This window comes from Haemorhous mexicanus, chromosome 6 (genome assembly GCF_027477595.1).
Source record: "Haemorhous mexicanus isolate bHaeMex1 chromosome 6, bHaeMex1.pri, whole genome shotgun sequence".
NCBI lineage: Eukaryota > Metazoa > Chordata > Aves > Passeriformes > Fringillidae > Haemorhous > Haemorhous mexicanus.
In genome coordinates, this window is record NC_082346.1 from 59222426 (window position 1) to 59243643 (window position 21218).

General features: G+C 43.5%; 1 protein-coding gene across 3 annotated transcripts in view; it reads right to left on the reverse strand.

The window, feature by feature from the left end:
* The window catches only part of SYNE2 (spectrin repeat containing nuclear envelope protein 2), a 177375-nt gene that overhangs the window by 24652 nt on the left and 131505 nt on the right, over positions 1 to 21218 (reverse strand). For all 3 annotated transcript variants that reach the window (XM_059850505.1, XM_059850504.1, XM_059850503.1), the window contains 10 exons: positions 20589 to 20714; positions 19947 to 20101; positions 19387 to 19534; positions 18579 to 18673; positions 17071 to 17305; positions 15482 to 15676; positions 14635 to 14760; positions 12550 to 12705; positions 8862 to 9020; positions 7765 to 7931 (listed from right to left, as the gene is read on the reverse strand). In XM_059850505.1, coding sequence (XP_059706488.1) covers positions 7765 to 7931; positions 8862 to 9020; positions 12550 to 12705; positions 14635 to 14760; positions 15482 to 15676; positions 17071 to 17305; positions 18579 to 18673; positions 19387 to 19534; positions 19947 to 20101; positions 20589 to 20714 — 1562 coding nt within the window. The remainder of the gene's footprint in view (positions 1 to 7764; positions 7932 to 8861; positions 9021 to 12549; positions 12706 to 14634; positions 14761 to 15481; positions 15677 to 17070; positions 17306 to 18578; positions 18674 to 19386; positions 19535 to 19946; positions 20102 to 20588; positions 20715 to 21218) is intronic.

A 21218-nucleotide genomic window follows, 5' to 3' on the forward strand; every position in this document is an offset into this window, starting at 1 on the left:
CTTGTCTTTTGCAATGGGCCAAGCTAAAAAATCCATCCTGATTAGCACTCAGACACATGCTTAAATTGCCTGGAATAAGCCAAACAAAGCCAGTTTTAAAATATTTTAATCTTTACACCACAACAGAAGTGGCAGAAAAAGAACAAAAGTAGGAGATTATAACTACAAGCTGGCTGCAAAAGTGAACAGAAGGACTAACTGACTTGACTCGAGATTGGATTTGGGTCTTAATACCCACAGTACCCAAGTTGCCAGTATTGGGTTACAAGAGAAAAGCATTAAACTGTCTGGGGCTGAATCTTTGCACAGCTTCAGAAATACACAGTATATTTGTAGTAACTACGAGGAATTACCTAGCAGTAGGAGGAGCTTCCAGGTTGATCGAAATGTATTCATACAAACAAAAAGAATTACAATATGCATGTCCTATTGCATTGTTTTAGCTGTCAAAATGCTGCAGGAAAAGGTAGGGGGAAGCTCAAATAAGGTAAATAGCAGCATTCAAATTTTAGTGTCTGAAAGAACGAAAAACATCCTAACATCTATTCCAAACTCTCCTTCACAAAGGCAAATGTCACCAGAAAAAGCGACTCCGTGCATGTCTTTTGGAGGAGGAGGAGGGGCTGAAATGGCCCTGCCAGCTGACAGGATTGTTTACCAGCGGCAAAGCAAATGAGATGCACAGCCCAGGAAACCTTTGTTCAGTGAGTCGCAGGGGGAGCGTAACCCTGTGAGGGACAAAGAGGCGCTCAGGAGAGGTGATGCCAAAGGCAAATCTCAGGCCTTTCTCATGGAAGGCGAGGCCATTCTGGGTCCGTGCCGGGGCCGTGCCAGCCGCCCCGTGCCCCGGGCTGTGTGCGCGCACGGAGAAGCGCAGGAGCCTTTGGGGGAGGCTTTTCTCCCCGCCGGCGAGCCCCAAGGTTCTTGCCAAGGCTCTCCGCCGCCTCGGGTGCCAGCCCCAAACACAGCTGATCGCAAGCCAGAGGCCCGTGAGCTCAATTCCTGCTGCTAACGTGCCGCACTTCCCACTCGCCCAAGGCGAGCTGCAGCGGGGCGCTGGCGCAGCGCATCCATCGCTCCCCCCCCGCGGCCGCCGGCTCCCGCTGCTCCGCCAGAACCCACCGGCACCGCGCACCCAACACGGCACTTACGGTTCGCAAGGGAAAACCATTCCTCAGCCTGCAAATCCCAAGCTGCAAGGGGGGACCGTCTGTGCGACCAGGCAGGCATGGCAGAGGAAACCCCTCCTCCACAGATGCCCTATTTATTCGCCGCTTTAGCATCTCGGGTGTGGGGGGGAGGCTCGTCCGTCCTCCTCCTCCCCGACCCCGAGCTGGGGAGACACCGGAGCTCTCTCTCTCCCCCCCCTATTTTAACCCTTACGCTTTGCGTTGGGATTTTACCTGGCGAACGGCCGCATCCCTCCTCAGAACAAAACCACCAGAGCTTTATTCTGACACGAGAGAATTGTTAGCACGGGAGGAAGCGCACGCCGGGCGGCTGCCCGCGGCTGGCGACAGAAAGGTTGCGGGTTGGAGCCTCCGGCACCGAGAAAGGTGGATGCGGTGCTCATTTCTTGGGAGAAAGAGGGATTATTGGAGCCTCAGACCCGGATGATTTGCAGCAGAGTCAGTCTGAAGCGAACCCAAAAAAACGAGCACACGTACATCCACGCACAGGCACCACGCACAAAGATGTATCCTTACTTTCCCCTGCGTTCTGCTCTCTCGCCTTTACCATTATATCCCAGGTATTTAAGTACGAATTAAATCTCCCACACACTAACCTGTCCTCTCTTTAACCTTCCAGACCAGGCAGAAGGCCTCCACTGCAAATAGCCTGTTATGCCAGAGGGCAAAATAACCCCTAATCTTCATTTATGATATCATTCGTTTGTGGAAAAACACACTGTCATGATTTCTGTGTGTTATGATTGCCAGAGATCACAGGGTGGGAAAAAAAAGGCGGAAGTCGGAGAACCTTGGGTTACAAGTCACTCCCCACCCAGCCAAGATCAGAAAAAAAAAAAAGAAGTTGTGATAATCCCACCAAAAATGCAAAGAATGATTTTGAAATCAAAGGTTTTTCAGTATTCAGGTAATTTTCCACAGACCTGTACTGACTTGCTGATGGCTCACATGGCAGAACACACAGTGCCTGTGAGGACACAGCACACTGTGAGAGGGCTTTGGGCATTTGCACAGGTAAATCTTGCCCAGTCACCTTCACAGTTTATTGTCCAGAGTGGTTCAAAACCACATTTGAAATGGTTGCCCTGAGTAAATGGGGAAATGACCCCCAGCTTTGCAGGCAGACACTGGGAGTGAAGATGGTGTGCAGAAGACAAGGACTCCCCTTGCACTGCCAGCTGCCCCTGCTCCCTGCACACATTGCATAACCAAAATAAGCCCAACCATCATGCCTGAGACAATAATGAATTCTGTCACAGCTTTTACACTGAAGAGAAGTGTAATCCTCAAAGGACAAAGAGAACATGGAAAGAAAGCAAGCACTTTGTGAGTGAGATTTCAACCATCCACATATTTTGTATACAAAAAAAACCCCAAACCCAAGAATGAGATTTTACAGTGTTATTGCCACAAGCCAGCACAATTCTGCTGGACATTGCTGCCTTCTTGTTTACCTGGGGAGGCCTCCCTGCAGCATATTTTGGTTCCCTTGCCATGCAATATTGATCTGCAGCAATTTAAAAAGACCTTTGAACACAGAGTGCACCCACACTGATTGTGGGCTGCCAAAGGGTAGGACAGCACACCAGCACATGGTGCCTGATTGTCTGCCCTGCCAATGGGTAACCAATGTGGTGGAAAATAAATAGAGACCAGCTGAAGGGTGTGCTGTGAACTCACTTGCTCCCCAAACCCATAATCCAGGGCCTGCTGCTGCTGGAGTGACTTTTGGGGCAACCCAGCCACAGTGAGGGTACAAGAGAGGAGTGGGAATTGGCATCTCACTGCACTCCCCATAAAGCCTCCTTGGACCCCCAGCACAGCACAAGGTGATGTCACTGGAGACCTTCAACTCCTTCCTTTTTTTTTTTTTTTTTTTTTTTTGCAACCTGAGAAGTTTCAGTCTATTTGGGAATTTCAGCCCCCCCAGGGTATGCAGGAAATGAGCTGAAAACACCTTCAATCTTCCAAGTTCTCTTAAGAAAGGTAAGGGCTGACTTGAATGTGGCAGTTTAAGATTTCTGGACAATGCAATGATGCTGGCAGCTTGCAAACACAGGGTAAAGTAAAGACCCAGTTGCCAAGGACAGCTGCATTTAAAAGAATGAGAAGGCACATTTGACCTTGCTTGCTTCCCTGAATTTTCATGCTTGCTTTAAAGGTCACAGTCATTTGAACCCATTCCTGCTACATACACAAAAACTTTGCTTTTCTTCACAAAGCTGAAGACATGGACAAGTAAGAAAACACATGAATGTGCCTGTAGCCAGAGCAGCTGAGAAATGGCTCTCCCTTTTCACAGCTTGGCAACAAGTGGCAAGAGCTGCAGGATGCCCAGAGGTACAGAAATGCAACATCAGCTACTGCAGAGACTGGTCTGCAGACCCAAAATTCCTGGAGGCAGCCCCTGATGAAGCTGGTGGCTTTAATGAAGGCTCAAGCATCATCCAAAGCTTTGCACAGCCCCAGGCAGTGCAGACACCCTCCAGGGACACAGGGGTGCTCCTCCAGCCTGACTGCAGGCACTAAACAAACAGCAATGCAGAAGGAAAACTTCTGCATTTTCCTTTTCACTGGGCTGGGAAGCAAAGTGAGGAGTTAGAATCAGTGCTGGATGGCCCAGGAAAGGGAACATGGCCATGCATAACACAGTTCTTTGCTAGTCCTTGCCTGTAGGTGCTTGGCCCAGGAGTGCTGTCCCAGAGCATACTGAGGATGCAAATCCCACTCCATGGGTTTTTGGTTGTCTACCACCCTCAGGCAGCCTGTGCACTCCTCCTCCTACTGCTTCAGTAACAAAAGCAAGACATTTCCTGTGCCCATCTTTACAGTCAGCACAATGCTCCCTCCTGTTAGTATGTTTCTACTCCCCATCCCTCAACAGAGAGTCAGCACAAACCTCCCGTGGTAAGAGTATCTTCTGAGCTGAACAGAATTTATTTGTTCTCCTTTTCTGGCATACTAATGCCTTGATGGTTACTTTATCCCATGAAAATTAACATTTTGAGACTCTTCCAAGTTTGCAGCCACACGGCGGCTTGGTGCAACACACGAGGCAAAGCTTTTGTCACCACACAGGCTGAGCACAGACAGATAATGAAAGTGTTAAGTCCTGCAAGTGCAGCCATATGGCAAATCTGAGCTTGTCACCATGAACTAAGAGAATCACTTCAAGGACTAAATGGGGAGCTCACCTAATTTGCCCATCTGTCCCAGGACGTTTATTGGTTTAAAAAGGTGAAATAAGCTATCAGGAGGAATGCTCTGCATTGATATATGGGCTTCCAGGCTGGTTTGGTTTCATGTTGGTATCACACAGCCATACACTGCATTGCAAAGAAGATAAAATCCTACACAGGCCACAGGGACAGCCATGGGGGCATCAGCAACCACAGAACTGAAGCTGGCAATATATCTCAATTAGATTCCTTTGTGGATACAGGTTATTTTTCATTCTTGAACCACAGGATCAAAAAGTGCCCATCTACGAGACAGATTCAATGCCCAAAACTGAAGAACTGGCTTTGAACACACAGCTATTCAATATACATTTTCTCCTCCTACTCAGTGCCTGGCTCTGTAGTTCACCTCTTCCCAAATCTTGGCCTGCCATGAAGACATACTGAAATTTGGTCCTTGCTCCTGTGATGGTGGGTGGGCCACTGGGAGACAGGTGCAAGTACAAATAAAGGTAGCAGCTCATTGTGTGTTTAACAGAAATTGTTGGGAGTTGAAATAGTTGTCAAAAAAAGAGCTTCAAGTGGTCACAGATTTGGCACCCGAAACATCAGAAAATTTTCAATTCAATTTTACTCGCCACAGCTACAAATTTAAAAAGACAGGAGCAAACCCACCTCCTCATTTCATGGATGTGAGGTGAAAATAAGTTCCTACAAGCAACTTTTTTTCAGGAGAAAGACAAGATTTTCTCTGCATCACAGTCAAAATTTGTCACTTCTCTCCAGGAGCATTCCCCTACCCTCAAACCCTCCAAGCCCTCTGGCAATCCTTCCTAGAGGCATCTCCTCCATTCCTCTTATTTTCCTGAAGTAATGAAGCAGTGCCCAATAAAAAGGGCTTTGCACAGGTCTGCAGCTGTGGCAGGACTTGTGCAGTGCTCCAGTCTCTTCTGCAGGGCTGCAGTGGATGCACAGCCCCTGTGCCATTCCCTCCAGCCTCCACACACTGTGAGAGGATCTCTGGACTTTAATGGCTTAATCCAGCAGGGACAACAAAATTCTGCCACTATCCTTTACATGTATTCTTTCATCACAGCCTCAATACAAATTTTTTTAACAGTTTTTGCAAAAGCAAACTGAGAAGGAAGGAGACAGTCTGTCAGCACAGGGCATCACAACCCACACTCACAGGTCACCTCACCTTCAGCCCAAGGCTCTTTGCTCCACTCTACTCTCCCTCAAAGATGCCCAACTTGTGTCACACTGGTGATGGGTCGAGCTGCTGCCTCCCCACCATCCCTTGAGCTTGAGAGAGGCTACTCAAAAGCATGGAGGAACCTCATCTTCAGTGCCCCAAAGCACACCTCAGTGAGGTGAACATTTCAGTCAATTGATGCCTAATTTAATTCCTTCAGACATCAAATCTCAGTGGCAAGCCAACACCATAGCAGCAAACTCAAAGCAGAAAGTTGGAAGGTTATAATAACAGGGCAAAATGAACTCTTAGGAGTGTACTCAGAGTCTGTTGTGTCTGGCCTGGTGGTTACTTATGACTGAGCAGCTGAGAGCCTGCCCCAGCAAGGTGGATTAGGTGAGGGAGGAGAGGTGCTGGCAAACACTGCCATATGCTGAACCTCTTTTAGTATTAACTCAGAGGGGACCAGCAGAGCCCACAGGGCTGGCTGATAATCTTGGGCCACCAAGGGAGCTGCTTAAAATCACATTTTTCCAGGTCCTTCCAGTTCATTACCTTGGTCCTGAGCATCAAATTGATGGAAATCACAAGTAGAAGCTGGCATATTACAGACATTTTGGAATTAATTACACAGGAACACTCATAAAGCATCACACCAATTCCCCAGTAGCTGCAATATTCACTTAGAAACCAAATACTGGGAGCCTTGTTGATGCTCTAGACAAATCCACAATAATGTGCCCCAAAGCACCACTGCACACTTGCCTGAAGGTAAATATTTAAGAGACACCAGGTAGAGAAGTCCTTGTTACAGAGTACTGGAATACAGTTGCCAGATCTCTCTCTAAATGCCCCATCAGTTCTTCAGCATGTTTTCCTAAAGATTATCAGAAATGTGCCATGCTTACCTCACTTTTAAAACAGTGCATTTTAATCTGCATTTAAAAAATGCTACAATTCAAAATGAACACACAGCAGAACAAAATAAGATCATAAAAGAGCATTAAAAGTGACACATTACTATCAGATGAGAACAGAAAAAGTGATACTACTAAAGTGAAGCTTGCTTTCCTACACCAGATAAAAACAAAGACACCTTGAGACAACCATTGCAAGTCTATCTGCAGTGTCAGATCTTAAGAAGGCAGCTTCTGCTTAATCATTCACAGCTCCTGTGTCACCTTTAATTCAGATCTCATTCCTGATTAAGGCCCAGCACACTTAGCACTACATTGTCACAGCATAACCACCTGCATTATCTGTCCCAAATTTAACTGAGCAACAGAGCTGCTCAGAGCCCAGAGTAGGGGATCACAGGCAAGACAAAACCTTGGGAGAGTCGTTGAGACCAATACTAATTTGGTGTTAGCTTTATTATTTCTGGATTACCACCAAACTCAGCAGGAGACAAGACCAGCACAGCACCCTCCTCCCAAGCTGTGGCAGAAACTCAGAGATAATAATGAAATGGGATCGTCTCAGTAAGGCTAATACTGAAATGATCATGATGTTCTTAACTCTGTCAAGTATAATAAAGATGCTTAATCCATTAAGAAGAGGTTGTTGCCTAGACTGTGCAGGTTTTGGTTTTCATTTCAACTGACAGAATTTTTCACTTCACCATTGTACAGAAAATCCTGAATTTAAAAGGAACTCATATGGTCTTTCAGTTGTTTTTAGGAGGGAGACTGAGTAAAGAAATAGCACTGGTATTAAATGAAATTTCAAACACTCGTGAATGTAAAAAAGGAACATTATCATATAAATCTATCTGCAGAGACAGAATAGAGTCTAATCCTAAATTCTGTGCATTCAGACACAGAGTGAAAGAGAGGCTTGTGTTAAAATAGGAGGGTCTCCTAAAAAGCCCAAATGAACTCCTACCATGCTGCCTTAAAATTAGGTTGCAATTCAACACATGGAAGGAAGAGATCACTTTGACTCTTCCTTTTACAAAGCTCCCATCATTAAAATTTTATTTTATATGAATTCTTACACCCTGCCCTCTACCACTGGATAAATTAAGACATTTGATGTCATAATACAGCAGTATGTTACAAAAGAAAAGCATTCCCTTCAGCTTGACTCTCAGTAATAAATTCCAACTTAACTGCAAAGTCATGTCACTCTGTTTCTGATGGCCAAGGACACGAGCCTCTGACTTTTATCTCACATAAAACATTGAAAATAATTTTCTTACCGTGCTCCAATGACATCGAAGAGGTGCTGCCAGCGATCATTGATTTTGTTGAGTTTATCATCTACTTCTGCAACTCGGCTCTTGTTGCTAGCCTTGATTAGCTGATCACCCATTTGTTTCAAGTGAAGCTTATTTTCACTGAACAGGTTTATTTCTTCCATGCAGTCCTGATAAACATACACAAACATAGCTTTAATTACAGGGCAAAACAAAACAATGATACCAAAACAAAAATATGAGTTTCTTTTCCCACGTGTGTGATGCAAAGTCAGGTTTGGCTGAGGTTTCTACATTAGCACATAGAAAACATCACTGAAAACAAAAAGAAAACCTCAATGAAGAAGCCCTCTCACAATCTATGAAAAAATAAGCAGCTTAAAGACTTGCAAGTGCCAGGAGTAAGTACTCCTAAAAATAGCAATTAAATGTTCTAATTGTATCTGTTGTTTTCCTGATTTAACATCATTTTTCAATGAAGCTACCTCGAAAGAACCCAAATTCGAGTTTAGGGTGGCTTTATTTTGCTGGCATTCTTATCCAGAGGAGATCTGGGATTAGATACTGAGACATTTTAGCCATGGGGAAGAACAGCAGAACAATAACAGTCTTCTTTAAAATCAAGCTAATACAGAAGTATTAGAAATCACCAATGGGGAAGGGACAAAATTAGGTTTTATTTTTGGTTGTGGTAACTTCTTGTTTGCCTGGTATAAGACCTATCCCATCCTTCAGTCTTTTCTTTGCCCTCTGCTTACCAGTTGTGTGGATGATGGAGGTGGTGAGAGCAGTGAGCTGCTCCCAGGACACCACTCTGAGCAGTGCTGGGTGTGCGTGTGTGCCCCAAAACCCCAACAGCCCAGACCCCACCACCACAGCTCACACTGACTAAATGCAGTCCAGTGGCATTTCTGCTCTGCTTTAAGCTCCAAATCTGAACATCAAGAAGAGCTAATGACAGAAAAGCTCATCTCACAAAAGCCTCTGTGTGCTGGTTTTACATCATGTATCACTTCCAAGAAGCAAGGAATGCATGAGGAATGGTGCCTCTGTAAAAAGTTATCTGACTGCAACTGAAGAAAAGTGGCATTAGTACTTACCTTCTGCAATTTGTCTATCATGTCTTCAATGCTAACATCTGCAGTCTGCAACACTTTGCTTTCCATTTGGACCAGCCAGGAGCACAGCTCCTTATTCTTCTCATTGAACACGATCCAGGCATTGAGCCTGTCCTCGATCTCCTGCTTCCGCAGGGACACCTGTGGAAAAGCACACACAAGAAATTCTAGCAACAGCTTTTTCAGGAAGGAAACCAGCAGTTATGAACCTTCTAATGTCTAGTCTGCATTTGATCTTACTCCATTTTGCAAGAGCTGTTATCAAGTATCCTACTTTTCTTTCCAAAGCCATCAAGCAGATTGTTATTACATCTTATTTTGGATAGCAGAGCAAAAAGTTGATTAGCAAATACCAGATTCTCTCCCTCAGAAGAAGGAAACTGAGTGACAACTTTATAAATAGTGTGCTAATATAATAACTTAAATGTTACTCAGTGAAAAGCTGAAAATGTCAAACACAGAAGGAATATAAAAGACAATTACTACATACTGTTTAGTATGGCCCCATATATAACACAAGAGAAATAACACCTAGGTAAATTCTTATTTTTAATGCCACCCTAAGAGAAACTTTGTAACTACTGACTGCAATTATTTTATCTCTATAAAAGCCTCCCTGATTTCTTTTCATTTGCCCAGCGGTAACTGGAGAACTTCCAAAAAAATGAGCATCAGGAATCTATCCCTTTCATTGAAAACCATGGAATTTTTTTCCCCTATCAAAAATACATTTTCCAGGATGGATAAACAAATTGTCTAGCCATAGCAATGAAGGTCTGAGACTGCCTGAAAAAGCAGAGTTATTATCATTGCTCCAATATCTCAGAAATAAGCAGGGTCACACTTCTAACTAGCTAATAGCACCTGTCTCTAGCCTAGGGCTCTTAAATATGTATTTATTTATTAACCTTGATGGATTCCTGCACCAGGATATATGGGACAAAGGAAGTGAAAAATAGTTCAAGCTCGACTGAATCAAGAGATACAAGTAACCCCTCATTCTCACCAATAAATTCTGTCTAAAGACTGTGCACAACATTTTGCTTGTCTTGGCTGTAAATGGCCACTCTAAATGAATGCCCATGGCAGGAAACACTCCCTCTTCACATCTCACACGCACTTTATACAGCATATGACTCCTCAAAATTCCATTATTGATTCTTCTAGACTAGTATCTAACACACTTTCGTACCCCAGAGTGAAGTTTAAATGTGTGGAAGCAAGGTCAGCTCCATGTAACACCAGGATCAAAACAGAAGGCACCAAGCCATCTCCTACCACATTGCTTTTGTCCCTTAAATTCTGACTTGTTTTCAAGGAAGGGATGGAGAGCTGAAAGGGATTTCTGAATCCTTGATGACAATCTAAGCAAAGAGATGAAGACAAAAGCATTGTCTTGAGACACAGGCAATCAATCTCCCAAGTCCTCCATAGGAAAAAGCCTGGAGGTGCCAGGGACCTCAAAGACTTTCTAAGAGTGTCTCTGCTCCGGGATGCTCCTGTGTACCCTCAACCTCAGAGGTTTGGAGGGTGAACCCTTCATCCTTCCTTACCACTTGCACCATCTCCCATGCACGGAGATGAGTTTACTTGGTCAGTGGAAGAACAGGCTCTGCTTGTCAGCAAAACAAGCTCTAAATGCTGATGTGATTCTGACTCCATGTTTGCCTGCTCAGAACAGGGCAAGGCAGGATTTTAAGAGCAAGAAGCACATTTTAGCTGGCCAACCAACCCAGGTTGAGAGTAAAAAACAGGAACAACCCAAAAAATCCCAGACAAGCTTCAAGGAACATGAACCCTTGAAGCCATTGCTTCCAGCACTTTCTCCTCTGCCCAGCTGCCCTGGTACCACCCCAATTTTGCACCCACCGTGTGAGCATTGTGTGCATTCCAAAGGGAGGCTAAAATAACATCCCCACTGGATGCTGGCTGGGATGAATGGTTAAATCTGTGACCTACATGCACCTTGCAAGGGCAGCTCTATAAATGCTAATCCCTTGAGTGCATCTGCTCACTCTGCCTGCCTGCCCCTGCCCAGTTGAGCACAGGCATCTGGCTGCCCCAGGGCTGTGACAGCTGCAGCTCTTTCACCTCCCTGCTTTTATTCTGCACACTTTCCTCCACACAATACATCTTGACTCTACTTTGTTATCCAAAATGAAGCAGTCATGCCAAGAGCAGAGCTGATAAAGTCTGCTCTCCTAGCCTGTGTCCAGCACTGAGGAACACCGTGGGCTGTCCTGAGGCTCATTAGGGCTGTGCAAACATTCAGAATCTCCCTCCACTACAGCACTCAAGAGATTCCTCCCACTACAGATTTTGTGTGCCTAACACAGTTACGTTACTGTCACCTCTTTCCTGCCTCCAAGACAGACTGAAATCAATGCTGCTCCCTCAGGAAATTAAAATGGAAATTTTGAATAAAATCTGATCTTAAATTACTACAGGAAATTACTACTTGGATAGACTGTAGTGGAGCATATATATAAAATTTTAATTTTCAGGGCTATTTGACACAGTGGGGACAGCAGGCTTCAGCAGCTCACCAAAAAAATGAAAAACAACAAAGTTCTCTCAGTTATAGGCTTAACTCCAGATTTCCATTAGGAAAATGGTTCAGGCATTTTAATTTAAAAAATAATGGCTTGTATTTCTCAGAAGGGGAGAGGATGTCTCTGGAATTATTTTCAGAGTTCAGAAAAATAACACCGAAAAACTGGTTGTAGAACAGCTGTCCAGTTTAAGAAATTAAATTCTTCTTTCTCATTGCAATGCAAAAAAAAAAAAAAAATTAATTCTTCCAATCAAACCAAATAACTATTTCATCACAACACAGTTTGTGAAATAAGCACAGCTGTTCATTACTCTGGCAACATCCCCACCAAGACTGCTTGACCTTTGCCTGTGGAAGGGTTAGAAACAAAATACTAACTGGCTTCAATAGTTCCTTACAGACTGTAAAATAAAAGCTATTTACTTGTCAAGTAAAGGGATGCAAGAGTTTGGCTTGCTGATGTGTAGAGCCCCCCAAACAACTTAAGACCCTGAAGTATTTTACCTCTTCCAATCCTGTTAACAGGACAAAGTAAACACACATTCCAACTGCACAATAACCTAATGAATCGAGTCCATGTGACTTTGCTGTAAATATTTCCCAGCAATTTTACAAGCAGCACTAAATTAAGTGTAATACAGCAGCAAGCCACAGAGAATGCAAATGTTTCCAGCATTTTCCTGCTACAAAGACAAGTCAGTTCTCAATGTGTTCAAACCCAAGGAGTTAGTATTTAAACACATTTAAGTTTCCTTTCTGCTGGCATTTTGTTTCAACTTCCCTCTTCCTTTCCCTGGTCCGTGCCTTCAGGCAGTTCCTGTGCTTATCCCTCCCTGCCTTTGGCAGCCTGGAACAAAGGCACCTATTCCAGAAACCAGCTGCATCTGGCTCTGTGCAGTGCCACAGTCACTTCTTACAAAGGGTTTGCAACAAAACCCTGGGCAGCCTGTCCAGGACACAAAGGGTGAACTCCACCGGGCCGGCTGTGCCAGGAGCAGCCCCATTCCCACCCAAAACTGCCAGAGGGGCCGAGCCCAGGAGGAACCTCAGTCCTGCCCTGCTCCCACGGATACCAGCCCGCTAGGAACACCCTGGAGGAGGTGTTCATGCACTTACCCGCAAGCAGAGCTCTTCCCACTGCCTGTGCAAATGCTCCACTTGCTCCTTGAGCACCATCATGTCCTCGGTGAGGATGAGGTGTGCCAGCTCCGCCTTCATGGCCTGCAGCTCCTTCATGTCGTGGGCCCAGTCTGCCAGCGACTGCTCCAGCTCCTGCATGGAAACGCACCCGCACAAGCCTTGGCACTAAGCTCCTCGGCTTTCCAAACCTGCTGGCTAATCCCCTGCCCGGCCTGTGGGGGAGGAGAGCAGGGAGTGTGCAGCCGCCTGTGCCGCACTCTCTGCTGGGGCTGGGCTGGCCAGGATCCCCGGGAGATCACTGGAACCCCACTGGAAGGCACCGGAGCCCACGGCAGTGCCCCAGCTGACCCACCAGGACCATCCCTGCATCCCAAAGCGCTGGGACACAGCCTGGCCCCGGCAGCTCCCCACGCTCCAGGGCAGCATCTGGGCTCTCACATCCAGGCCAGCACATGCCTGCTTCTTCAGGGTTTCCTTTATTCCTGCTATAATTGTTTTGGACAAGTTGCTTTCCACCTGCATTTGCTCCAGTTTCAGGTTATTTTTCTAAACACAAAGATTAAATCAGTTGCCTTCTCTCATGATGTCATAGGCACTTCCTCAGATTTATGAGGAATGTGGAGCTTTTAAACTGCTTGTTCACAGAAAACAGGTTCTCTTTTCTGCTTTGCTCCCTCAACTCCCTTTTCTCTTTATTCTAAGTTACACATTCTCCTTAACACTGTTAAAATTGTCACCTAAAAGGCAGAGGTACCACTGCATACAGCTGGGGAATATTGAATATTGATAGTCTCCACACACAAGGTCCTAGGTCCCACTTTGCAAAAAAAGCTGCTGGGAAGGGTCACTGGCTCATCCAACCAAAAAAAAAAAAAAAAAAAACAACTCTTAGAGGGAATCCAGTTTGTCTCATTTTGAAGGGGGAAAAAAACTTGTGAGTGTTCGTGTCAGAAGTGTGCTGGGTCTAAACCCTGTGAGGATTTTCACAGGTCTTGGACCCAGCTTCAACACTAGAGGAAAAGACCACACAAACCTGACTCTAAAATTTACCTGAGATCACAGTACTCCTATACATGTGCACACATGCATTTAGGTCTCCTAAAAAGGGGCAAATCCAGAGCAATTACAGAGCTAACTGTGGAATTTCATGGGACTTTGCTAGCCTCATGTAAGGTCCAGGACTGAAAGAAAAATAGCTTTATTCCAGATAGAAGTACAAAGCAGGAAGAGCATGTCATGCCATTTTAGTCCTTTATTGTACTACAACACCTACTAGCAGCACTTGCACTGGCACTGCCTGACCCTGCTGCCTCTGCAGCTGAATTTCTCTTGCTGGGATAAGAGGCAGAAGCTGTGTGCTTCCATCTCACAGATAAGTCAGGGCTACAGCAAGGCTGCTGCCGTGGGAAAGGCAGCCAGCACTCATAAAGAAGATTTCAGACAGCTGATAATGAGTTCAAAGCCTTGGCTTGTTAATAAGCTTATTTGTTCCCACTACATAGGTCAACAATTCACTTCATAAAAGGATGATGAAAGACTGACCACTCCAGACAAAATGTCTCCTATCCCTTGGAAATGCTTTTCTTGCCATTTAATTTTCATGGTGCACTATGGGCTGCAAGGAATTTTTGCCACTCCCTTACTCTTAATTTTCCTTCTCTTTAATTATTCCCAGATCCTGCAGGTATGTAGGGTGCTTTGCAGAATTACAAGGTCTCTTGCCTGAGGAGCTCCATGTGCAAAATGGATTGGGAAACAAAAAGGGAGATTCAGTCATGGGACAGCAGCCAATTGAGCTGACAGAAGGGAGCTTTTTCCCTTTTGTTTGAGAAACTACTTATTTTATAAATGCAGACTGTAAAGGGAGCAGAAGCAGGAAAAGAAATTCCAAACACTACTACTACTACTCAATCTTCTTGATCAGATGGGCAGGAATCAGGATGGTGTAGAGGAGAGAAATTCAGTGTCTCTGAAGAGCATGTAAGAAGGAAAACTGATTTTACAGGTATGAGGTGTTGTGCAAAGACTACATCAATTTAAATATAATATAACTGTTCATACCTTAATATGTTCCTTGGCTTTGTGGAGCTCTTCATGCTCAACAGGGAGTGGATCTTTTACTTTCTCCTTTAGCTCCTGCAGTCTGCTTTCCAGTTCCTTGGTTTGCTTTTCAAAGCGGTCAAAAGTCTGGCTCAGGGAGACAAAAAGAAATATAAAAGGTGAGGAAATTTTATCAAAAACATATGAACCACATGGATATGTTACAAAATAGCATCTTCAACCCACTGAAATAATCTATCTGGTGCTCTGTTTTTTTTGAATTTTCTTTTTTGATACATAGTGCCGCCCACAAGATTTTGGTGCTTGGATTTACAGAACTTCAAGCCTCTCTTATTTAAGCCTTGCTTTAGCGAGCATTTCTGCTCACTTTGTTTTGTTCAACCCAAGAGGCTTTAAGCATGGTTTTTGGACTGTATCAGTGCCAGAATTAAATTTTAAGACATACCTAATGTTCTACCTAACCGTGAAAGCAAGCTCATTGCTGTAAGGAAATAAATATGACCAGCCCTTCTATTTATATGCTGAAAAACATGAGGAGGAACAAGTCATGTTGACTCTAAGCTACATTTTAGCTTTACAGCTCAAAGCAGGAGTGAGCTCCAGGCCATGGGGAGCTTTGGAACAATCAGAGCAGAAACATCCATTGTAGCAACAAATGGAATCCAACTCAATTTCCTTTGGAGAATCAGGGGACCACAGTTTTAGCATTCCCCAAGCCCTGATGACACATGACAGCACTTCCCTCAGAGAGCCCCTGCAGCGAGCAGCAGCTCAGCCTGGAGATGGTGGGACAGTGAAGCTCCTGAGACCCAAGGCCAGAGCAGCAGGTGGGGAGGGCATCACCTACCTGCAGGGTGCCACTGAACTGCATCTTCTTCTTCTCCAGCAGGGCCTGGGTTTTCCCCCAGCGCTGCTGTAACTGGCTGAGCTCCTCCTGGAGAGCAACGCTGGTGCTGGGATCAGAGACAGTGCGCAGCTTCTCCCCGACATCGATGACCAAGGTGTACATGGCTTGCCACCTCTGAAGGATCACTGCCTTACTCTTGAAAAGGAAAAAAAAGTTAACTTTCTAAGCTGTTATTAGAAAGTTCCAGAAGTGCTTTCTTGGTATTTCACTTGGGAAGATGACTCACAAGGTACAGCTTTGTTCACAGTCGTGAAAGAGGAATCAATAGATCTCCTATGTGCTTCTTTAATTTCAGAAAAATCATGTTTTCTCTGATATTTTGATTTATAAAACTCTACAAAAGCTTTCCCCAGACCAAATCTATAGTGCCAGACTGAAAGTGCAGCAGTCAAAAAAAGATGGAAATTCAGTTGTGTGAGTTACTCAGAACAAAAAATACAAACTGAGTTCTGTGACCACCTCTAACATCAACATCTTAGGCTCATTTTTTCAGAGATAACAGCCCTGTTAATCATGATGTACTCCAAGTGAAGTAAGCCATCAATAATAATTTGCCCACAACAAATTGATCCCTAACACAAGGAGGTATAATCAGAGTTTCTTTATGTAGAACAGCAGCAGGAGGAAAAAGGCAATTTGGAGTAGGAAGGAGAAGAGTTTCTGGCTTTTCTTACTAAGAAAAAAAGCAAGAGCACTAAGTTGTAAAATCTAGTGAAAATCACCTTTACACAGCAGGTAGAAATACAGATGAAATAAAAAGGGCAAGCACCAAATGGAATACTGGTAATGTGTTAATCCATCACCACTAGGTGTGTGGGGACACAATATAAATCTTGGACTGTGCAAATAGCATTCAATAGTAGGATTTTAAAAGGTTTTAGATTGCCTTACACAACCATCAAGTTCACTGCTTGTTTCTACCTTCCTATAAAACAAAGAGGTCCACAGTTAAATGCAAAATCAAAACATCCAAAATTAACAAAGGAAAATATTTTTTTCCACTGCATGTAAAATGCAGAACTCACTGTTCTGAAGAACTGCTCATAAGGTTTGTATATCTTGAAGAGACTCCCTTGCTTTTTCTTTGTTTCTGGCCTCTCCTGCCCATCCCTGCACACACAGGACCTATTTGGCCTGTTTTGCCACATAACTACCTTTCTTCAGGCAAAATAAAAGTCCTGAAGTCAGCAGTCATGTCAGTAAGATGTACACAGACATAGAGGTTACCTGCTAACTAGTGTGTCTGTCTCATCTGGCACCCTGAATTTCCATCTTCATATCCATAAAATTTTTAAAGCATGCAAGGCTACTAAATGGCCATGCTGATCAAGAAGTTTCTGAATATAATGAGCCTTTTGCAATGCCACTGATTTCTTACCTGTGCTCAGCTCTAAGGAAAAAGTATCACCAATCATTTCTCTCCCAAGAAAGTGTGGGATTTTAAAGCTTTTTCCTGACTGGACAGAAGCTGTTTCAGTCTGAGGGGAAAAGCCCACCTATTTTAGATTTATGAGAAATAAACACAGTACCTTGAAATCATGAATTACATTTCTAAGCTGGTAAAGGCTGTAACAGTCCTGGCTCTTCACAGCTGCAAGGAAGCTGTTTGTATCATCAAGGAATCTGCTGAGGCCCTGCAGGGAACTCCTGAAGAGCTGCCACTGGCTCACGAGTCCATCAATGTCTTTCTTCCTCTGCTGAACCATCCGGATAACATTCTGCCACTGCTCTTTCAGCAGTGTCAGCTTGGAAATAAACTCTGTCCTGAAAATTACAAGGGCTGAGTGTTAATTTCTTTTGATCTCAAGGCTGCATATTACAGTAATTGTGATGGAGCTCCATTTGCAAAGTTGTTTTTCAATTATACTACCCAGCAATCCTAGAAAGCTCTTTGCAGCCCTAAGCTCAGCCCTGCTCTCTGTATTCCATCTTTTAAGCAATCCAAACAACCTTTTACATGATAAAAAAGAGGGTTAAGGCAAGTCAATCTTGCAATTGTGGTATAGCAGCATACACAGTACAGCAATCAGACACAATATGCACTAAACACTTCTCTGAAGAACCAAAAGGTCAATCCAAGTGAGACAAGGTCGCTGATTACACAAAATTGATCTGCACAATGGAAAATTGTGTAGTTATTGAACCCATTTAAGCAGTTACTCTGTCCTCTTCTTCAACATGGTCAGATGATCCAGCAGATCTGGCTGGTTGGTTAAGGCAACCCCATATATCAACTCTGCTTCTCTGCAGGAGGCCATCATCCCTGATTCACTCTTAGACAAACCTCTGCCTTTGTGTGGGTAGTTCCAAACACAAAAATCCAGCAGCTCAGCTTAGTGTAGCCCTACCTTCCCTGGCAGTTTTAAGCCAAGCTATGGATTCCATACTGGCATGTCTGAGGGGAGCACACACACTGTCCTGCCAAGTCTCTGGAAGCAGCAAGACCTGGCAGAGAGGGAAATGTGTTCACCCCAAACACCTGAGGCAGCTGAACCCCTGCTCACAAACATTACCTGCTGTTTCTCAGGCTACATGGATTAAGAGAAAGGTGTAAGATCATATTGATAAAAAACAGGTTTAGGGACCATATGTTTGGGGTTTCATGGCCAGTGACTCAATGCCCTGCCATGTGTGCCAGGAGCTACGTGGATACTGCACACCTTTGCACTCTGAGAAGCAGAGAGGTCCAGGAGGAGGGAGAGCATCCTTCATATGCAGCATCCTCATTATGCTCTGTGGGCAGGCAGCTTCTCAACCACAGGGACAGAATAAAAGATTCCTCTTCAGGAGCAATTATTTTTGTTTTCAGCCCAGCCTGTTACTATCCCAGATGCAGTCTGGCCAGGGCACCTGTGTTTCTTTCTCACTGCACCTTCTTGTGCTTTTGCAAAATGTGACAGGTGATCATTCAAAGAGTGAACCCAGCTAAGAATTTGGATTTATGTCCTCATAAGAGCAAAGATTCAATACCAATTCCAAGGAAGGCAGCACATTCACTAAATGACCAAGATCTTAAGGAGAAAACCAAATAAAGTACCTTTTCTCTGCTTCTCCGGATTCCAAGGAGAGTAGAACTTTTTCTATGATAGAATTAAATGTCTGCTGATTTATGGAAATCTCAGTCTGCAGCATCTGAAAATACCAAGAGAACAAATTTTAACTATTCAGTGAACAACCTTTGCTATGAAAGCTGCTTCTGCTCCTCCAGAGTGACAGCATTTATTTAATTGTAAAAGCTGAAAACTATTATTTTCAATTGCTAGTGTCAAATGCACCCTAAGAGTCCACAGTTTTTGGATACCAGGAGGAATTTGCACATATGTGATAGTGGACCCCACCAGGAGCTGGATATACAGATCTGATACCTATAGTTTTTTGACTATTTCTCTGTAACAAATAGCAACTGTCTGGAAAAATGGCAGAGAAAACAGCTTTTCACTAAAATCTAACAACTGGTCAAACCAGAAATATGCTGTGAAAACACTATTTTAAATGCATTTCTTCCAGAAATTGTTAAAATTGCTGCTAGATCTCCAGCAAACTATCCAGTTAGTTGCCACAGACTTCAGTGTTCTAGGACAGGCAGACAAGTACACCTCAGGGGTGGAGAAATTTAGGACTTTCATGACACAGCACCTGAAGATGTACTCCTGAAGGTCTGATCCTTGCAGAAAGGGATCTGTCCCTTTGGAAAAGGATTTTCACGTTTCAGAGTTTTTACCTTAATAGGCATTTCAAAAATGAAATGCTCTGTAAAATCCTGTCCAGATCTAATTTCAAAAGGCACAGCATTTTCTAGTGATTTCCCCCTGCCTTCATGCTTCCATTTTTAGAGTTAGCTTTACCTCATATACTCTCTGTTGCTCTTGCAGTTCTTCAAACTGTCCTGGAATATCTGTTTTTAAGGCTTCTTTCATTTTTTCTAGGAATTTCATCCACTTTTCACATTTCTGAAAGAATTTCTTCTCATCATTTTGGGTTCCCTCAAGCATACTGTAAAACAAAACGAATAACCACAAACTTCTGTTGGCGGATGTTTTTCTGGGTATGTTTACAGGTGCTCTAATGTGGTGGTTAATAAAATTATTATGGATTTATTTTGAAATGTATTTTTAATATTTATTTTAAATATTTTTATTTATTTTAAAATTAACCTATGGGGGTTTCATTTGGCACTTTGCTCCCATCTTCCCCTGAAAGCATCCAGTTTTTTCTTCAAGTGACTTGGAATACAAATAGCCACTGAAAAATCAAGTAAAATACAAGGGCAGAATTCTACCTGGCAAGCTCCTGAGAAAGCTGAGAACAGATTGCAAGATGTTCTATGCTTTAACTTGGTTTTCATTTTAGTCACAGAAAAGGGAATTGTTACTAGTGATTTTTTTTTTTTGTTTGCATTTCAGACCTGCAACATTCCAGAGCAGCTGCTGTTTTCTGACTCCACTGCCGAGTCAGGCTCTGCATTTTCTTCAGGGTGAAGTCACTGAGTGGCAGCTTTATGCTTGCTTCATTCAAACTCTCTATGCTAGGAGAAAGTGCAGCAAGCTCCAGTGTCTGGTTCTGGAAATAAAGAAAAAATAAATTATTGCAAAAAAGTACTGCCTTTCTTTCATGTCAAATAAATATAAAAGCTTATTCTCCACTACTTGAAAACACCCAACATTTCTGTGTTAACTTCAAAAAATACAGGGGAATAAAAGGCAATAACTCTTTTACATAGGGCTCACTTTTCCAACAGCACTGAACAGATGCTCAAGACCTGGTACCTCCACATTTACTTCATTGAGGGAAACAGGACAGCTCCAGGGCAAAGCTGGGGAACAAGATCTCCCATCAACCCCAAATCTGGTGATTTTCCTCCCTTCCATGCAGGCACTGAAAATGCAGATCTAGAGTTTCTGAACTTTAATCATTGCTTTTTGTGTTTTGGCTGAATTATAGTTACTCCGATGGAAGTGCTGCAACTGTGACATTTAGGACACAAAGAGCATTTTGAAGTGGGCAAGAGCTGAGCAGTATCTTTTTGTATTTGGGAATGCAAACATACCAGGAGCAATTCTGAGTTGTCTCCTTCCTCTAGACAGAGGCTATCAAAGGTGTCTGTGCAATTCTTGACACGATCCTCCAGTGTTTCCAGGCAGTTGTTGAAATCCTCCAGTTGTAAAAGATTGAACTGGGGTGAATATTGAAAATTTACATTAGTTACTATTTATAAAACTTATTCAGTAGACAAAAAAGGGCAATAAGCAATATTTTAGGAAAGCAAACAGTTATTAAACCTAAATTCTAATGTATTTATAACTCTCTATGGAATTTTTTTTCCATTTTTCAATGGGACAAGGGGAAAATTTAACCCAAAGCAGAGACCAAGAAAAAGAATCTCCAAATTCTGAGACAGCTGTAACTATGTGAAGGGAATAGGGGTTTCTGTGATACCTTTTGTAGCTTTGTGCTATTTAACTTATTGTGAGATTGGAAAGTGAAAACTCAGCTTATCAGAGGGAGGAAACTTGTGAAAATGAGCTTCCTTTGAGGTACACACAAAGCCTGCACAACCAAAGCTGTGCAGCTTACATGAGCTCTGTGGAGAAATCAGTAGGGCTGAAATTCAACTTTCCTTTAGCAGAACAGCACTGGGAAAACTTTTTCTTTCTTTCCACATCTCTGAGAGCACTTA